Below are 5998 nucleotides of genomic sequence, written 5' to 3' on the forward strand. Positions count from 1 at the left end.
GAGCTATTTGATGATGAGATAGGGGACGATGACAACTACTTTAATAGGCTTTACAGAAATGGAGAGATATACAAAAATGAGGAGTTTAGAGCAATAGTGTTGAAACCATGACAGTTGTTTATTGATAAACAACACTTGAGGGATGTGGTGAGGGATTATTGTATTCAGTGTGGGTTTTCTGTGGTTGTGGTTAGAGCAAACAACCATAGGTACACTGTGAGATGTGCTGCTATGGGGTGTGAGTGGAGATTGCATGCATCTAAGCTAGCTGATGGGGTGTCTTGGGCTATTAAGAGTATTACCAACTCTGAGCACACATGCAGTGGGTTGGATGTTAAAAATTTAATGGTGAGTTGTGCATGGGTTGTGAGGGTGCTTCTTGAAGATGTGAGAGCAAATAATGACATTACTGCAAAGTTATTGAACACTCTTCTTTTTCAAAGGTTTGGTGTGCAAATGGCAACAAGCACACTGTATAGAGTGAGGCAACATGCTTTGTCTCAGATTCATGGGTCACATGATGAGTCATATGCCCATCTTCCAAAGTATTGTGAAGTCATAAAGCTGACAAACAGTGGATCAGCTGCTTTTGCTACATGGAAAGAATTACCAGACCAACCTGAGAGGCCTTTGGTGTTCAAAAGTATCTTCATCAGTTTTAGTGGTGTACTTAATGGGTTAAGGGGTTGTAGGGCCTTGATAGGAGTTGATGGGGCACACCTCAAAGGAAATTATGGTGGTGTCTTGCTCTCTGCTGTTGCACTTGATGGGAACAATGAGCTATTCCTATTTGCTTGGGGAATAGTCACTACTGAAGATGGTGACAGCTGGTCCTTTTTTGTTTGGCATTTAAAGAATTCCTTAGCTTCACTTGGAAGGGGAGACAATTGGTGCATCATTTCTGAAAGGCAAAAGGTTTACATTACTCTACTTAATTTACCCTATTTACCTTATTTATTGATGCAGATACCACACTAACATCATGTAAGTGTCAAATGTAGGGTATTGATATTTCTTTGACTGATGTATGGCCAGAAGTTGACAGAAGGTATTGCTGCAAGCACCTTGCAGTCAATTGGAAGAAGTCATTTCCAGGGCCTTTGATGTTCTCTTTGTTTAGGAAAGCATGTAATGCTAACTCAGATTTCACTTTCAAGAAGGCTATGGATCAATTAATTAGGCAAAGTTAATCCAGCTGGCAGGGTTTGGCTTTCTAAATTAGGAGATCAAAAGAGGTGGAGTAAACACAAGTTCAATACTGAACTGAAGTGTGATGTCAATGTCACCAATTTTGTTGAAAGCTTCAATGCCACACTAGGATTGGACAGGAGCAGACCAGTTCTGACATTACTTGAAAGTAAGTCACAATGACATTTATCTGCTATAATGCTTGGCAAAAGGGTTGCAATTATCTGTTACTAATTTCCCTTTGTTTATTATAGGTGTTAGAAGGAACACTATGGTTAGAATGGCAAAAAGGAGGCAGGTTTGTGAGACATGGAAGAGGCAAGACATATGCCCACACATAATAAAGAGGATACATCAGCTTGTTCATGAGAGTAGGACTTGCATTGCATACATGAGTGTTGAAGGAGAGTATGAGGTTCAAGATGGCAAGTCTGTGCTCCCTGTAAACCTCAACAACCACACTTGCTTATGCAATGTGTGGCAGCTGACTGGAATTCCATGCAGGCATGGTATAAGAGCCATCATTATAGCAAGGTTGGACCCCCACTCATTTGTCAGCGACTTGTATTTAGTCACCAAGTACAAGGAAGCTTACAGCTGTGGGATTAAATCCATACCAGATGTTGAACAATGGCCACCCATAGACATGCCTCACATTAATCCACCACCCATGAAAAGGGGCATAGGGAGGCCTTCTAGAGTGAGGAAGAGATCAGATGATGGAGAAAGGAAGGGCAAAAGGGCTAAGACAGTTAGGTGCAGCAACTATAAAGCTTTTGGCCACAATGCAGCTACTTGCAAAGGAGGTATGTCAGCTAAGCAAAAGGCAAGCTATGGTAAAGAGGGTAAGAAGAAGCAACAAGCACTACCATCCTCTCAACCAGCATTAGGGACAAGATCAAGATCAAGATCTGCTGCAGCAATTGCTACATCACAGCCTTAAGCTTAACTTTCTTATTTTTATGACAAATATCATCAGCCAAAACATTAATTATTACCTATAAATATTATGTACTGAAGTATTTTCTATCATACTTAAGATATGTATTTTGTACTTAATTAGTTTATATCAGACTGCAGCCACTTTATTCAAATGCCAGTGCATTTCATTCAACCCTAAGTCCTACATTACATCACAGTACATGAAAATTACTCCATCATACTAAACAGGAAATACACAAACAACACCACAATTGCAATCTTCACACAGCAGCTAAGTCCATCTTTCACTCCAGCAGCAATAGCAGACCCAACTACCCTGCTCCAGAACACAATTTCTTCATCATTCACACACGAAAAAAATCCACACAAGTTGCACTTGTAGTAAGCTCTTCCTGGGTTGCTCCTTGAGTCTGATATCTTGATGTCAGCGTATTTCTTAGGCACACAGTTGCAGACCTTCATCTTTGCCCATTTTTCAGCCATGGCTAATGTAAGAAAAATTTTAGAGGGTTGGCAGTGGGGGAATTAAGGAGGAGAAGGGGTATTTATAAAGGGAGAGATGAAAAAGAAAGGGAGGGAAATTTTGGAGGGAAAGTTTGGAGCCAAAAATAACCTTAGTTAGCCTTAGTTAACCTAACAAACCGAAATGACCACTAATAACAGAAACTTAACGTTTTTTACTAATAAAGGCTACGGAAGCAACTTTTTAAAAAGTTCAGGGCTACCATTGAGAATTTTTTAAAAAACTGACTACCATTGAGAATTGCCAAAAGTTCAGGGCTACCATTGAGAATTTCCCAAAATTGTTCAACGTTCAAATGTTCTAAGTGAAGGTTGATCAAAAGAAAAAATAATGAGTGCCAAGGAAAATAAATTCAAGTTGAAAAAAAATTTCAAAGTTTGTTTGATTCACTCAAGTTCTACATTGTTATATTTTTGTGAGTGAGATTACAAGTGTTGGGAATTTTTTATTTGATTGGGTTTGTGTTTGGAAAATTTTTGGTGGAGTTGAGTTGTTTTGGAGAAGATTGGTCATTATTTATTTGGTCATTATTTATTTATTTTTTACCTTGGTTTTATTTGTTAGGTTTTGGCTCCCTTAAGCATGGCTTTACTCTCACATTTTCCCAAATATTTCCTACCTTTTACCCTAGCCTTACATTACAAGCTTTAAAGACCTTCCGACCTTTGTGCATAGATTTGTATGGATGTGAAATTAGTTTTTTATCAATGCAAAGAATGATTTGACATATTTCGAGTCGACTACTAGGTTGAGTGCTTGTCTTCTTAAACACACGAGTGTTGTGAGTTTGGAGGGCATTGTTCACAATAAAAGGGTTGGATGGAGAGCGATCGGATACATTTTATATTCGCCACATAAAAGAGTGAAGAGTGTATGAGCACTAATCATGAATTCCATATACACTTGTGGTTCGCTTTGTTTGACGATTGTTAGGGTAGATGAGTAGTTGCATGGATTTGATTGGTTGACTTTGATGCACATTTGTTGGATTTTCCTTGAGTCAATTATGCTTGGTTTTAGTTGATTTTGGGGTGAAGTATGTTTTATTTGTTCATTAATGAGATCTTTGCTTTGGGACAAGCAAAGGTTTGGCTGGGGGGAGTTTGATATGTTCGTTTTATATAGTGATTTACCCCCGTCCCTTAGTCATGTTTAGAAGTATTTTTGGCTCTACGGAGCACCTTTTGTTACTAATATGCGTTTTCTAGTGTTTTCGTAGCTTTGGTATTGTTTTATAGGAAATTGCAGATTTGGAGCGTGTTCCCGGACTTGTTTGAGCCACTATGAGCATTGGATTAGGATCGCGTACATATGACCTCATTCCAAAGCCCAAGATCGCGTTGGAGAAATTGAACCGGTGATTAAGGGCTCGATGAAGAAGAAGAAACCAAGGCATTGGATCAAGTTATAAGGTCCCAAAGAGGAAATCCGGCTTGGGCTAAGAAAATAGCCCAATCGAAGAAGTCCTTGATGCCCGGATGCTCGCCCAACTGGGATGCCCTTGCCATGAGGCGCGCCCGGCCGGGCAAGGCAGATAGAGTAGGAGTACCCTTCGCCCTGATGCGTGCCCCACCGGGCGCGAGATGAGTAGCTCGCCAGCCAAAGGCGGGCCTGGCCGGGCGAGATGGCACCCGACCAGGTGCGTGTTTTTAAGGAGCTTAATGACGATTTTTACTTTGTTTACTTTTAGAATTTGTTAGCTTAGTATAAGTACGATTTTGTTAAGTGAGATATTTTATGTCATTCATTAGTTAATTTCCAGATTTATAGTTTTAAGCTTTTAATTAATACTCTTTTTCTCTCAACTCTTTTGGTTTATGCAATTCCATATTTCCGTTTACTTTGGTAACGATTCCTTTTCCTTTTATTTTCAGTAATTTAATTGCTTTGATTAATCATGTCTTGTTTTATTGCTTTGCTTAGTTTAGACTTTAATATGTGTGAGTATTTTTATTTCTAGGGTTTATGAGGATCCATAAATAATATGAAAGGGGTAATTTATTATTGTTGATTGTTAATGCTTGATTGATTTCTTAATGATTGATTTAATGCTATGCAATTAGATTTGGCCAGGTTTAATTGTATGAGTTATGCAATATTGATTCGAGATTCGACAAATGAGAATTGATGTTTAGGCTTAGTTTCAATAGGTAGGTTAATTTATAAATGGTTAACTCAAGATTTGAGAGATGCGATTTAATACCGGTAGATTAATTCTATGATGTAATACGTAGCGAAATCCCTTTATGATCTAATTAATTGATGCATTGATAATTGATTATTATGCTTTACCCTGGAATATTATTTATTGGTGAACCTATACCCCTACGCTTTGATTTATTGATTTCTCCTTAGTTTTATTTGCATTAGTTATTTATGTTCCCTTAGTTTAATTCTCATAAAAATAACTTGGTTACTTGTTGGTTTAGATTATATTAATCATTTAGGGATAGAAAGACATTGTTTCCCTGTGGATTCAACCCTACTTCCCTATCTGCTTTAATGAGAGAACTTAGGTAATTCTTTTGATTAGGTGATATGACTAGATCATGTCACTCTTCAATTCCCAATTTAATCCCCAATTATTCCAGTCCACATACCAAACACCCCTTTAATAACATGAGTAATGAGGGATGTAGTAAAGATAGATTTTGTGCAAACAATTATTTGTATCCTAATAAACGAGAGTATAGACTGGTCCATTGGTAATTTGCTATATATCTAGTTATACATATTCTCTCAAACAAAAATATTGTTTTTTATAGAAGAAAAGGAACTTTAATCATTAATTAGAAATAATCAGATCACACATAGCTGGCAAATACCAACTGATAAACCAGAAAGGTATCATGTTCCCTTTGGAGGGGGAAAATAAAGGGATATAACCAATATTACAGCAAAATACAAAAAGGGTCATGACTCTACAGAACATCAGAAGCAGAACTCAACCAGATCTGCTCCCCCGCATTTCATCTACTTAGGCCTTGTTTGATTGAAAAAAAAATGGGTAAATTGAAAATATATGGAAATATAGAAATGAGAGGTTTGTTTAGTTGACTATAGAAAGTGAAGTATGTACGTAGGGCTGTTTATGAGACGAGACAGCTCGTGAACTGGTCGCGAGCTACTCGATCAACATTTGGTCAATACTCAACTCAAATAAACTCGACTAGAGCTCGACTCGGAATTCTAACAAGTCGAGTCGAGCAAGCCACTACTCGACTCAAAAAGCTCGTGAGAAAGTCGATAGAATTAACAATTTTTTCTAAAAAATATTTACATACTTTAAACGGTTTTTTTTGAAATTATTCTCTTAATTTCTTAAGTCTTAGCTTCAAATTAATG

The 5998-nt window shown here is 37.6% G+C and overlaps 1 protein-coding gene across 1 annotated transcript; it reads left to right on the forward strand.

Moving 5' to 3' along the window:
• The first annotated feature begins 231 nt into the window (after positions 1-231).
• LOC110698229 lies at positions 232-2131 on the forward strand. The gene is made up of 4 exons (XM_021875628.1): positions 232-915; positions 1002-1128; positions 1181-1357; positions 1443-2131. The coding sequence occupies exons 1-4, from the start codon at positions 232-234 to the stop codon at positions 2129-2131; spliced, it is 1677 nt and encodes a 558-aa protein (XP_021731320.1).
• Positions 2132-5998: the final 3867 nt, after the last annotated feature.

The sequence above is a fragment of the Chenopodium quinoa genome, unplaced genomic scaffold (genome assembly GCF_001683475.1).
Source record: "Chenopodium quinoa cultivar QQ74 unplaced genomic scaffold, ASM168347v1, whole genome shotgun sequence".
NCBI lineage: Eukaryota > Viridiplantae > Streptophyta > Magnoliopsida > Caryophyllales > Amaranthaceae > Chenopodium > Chenopodium quinoa.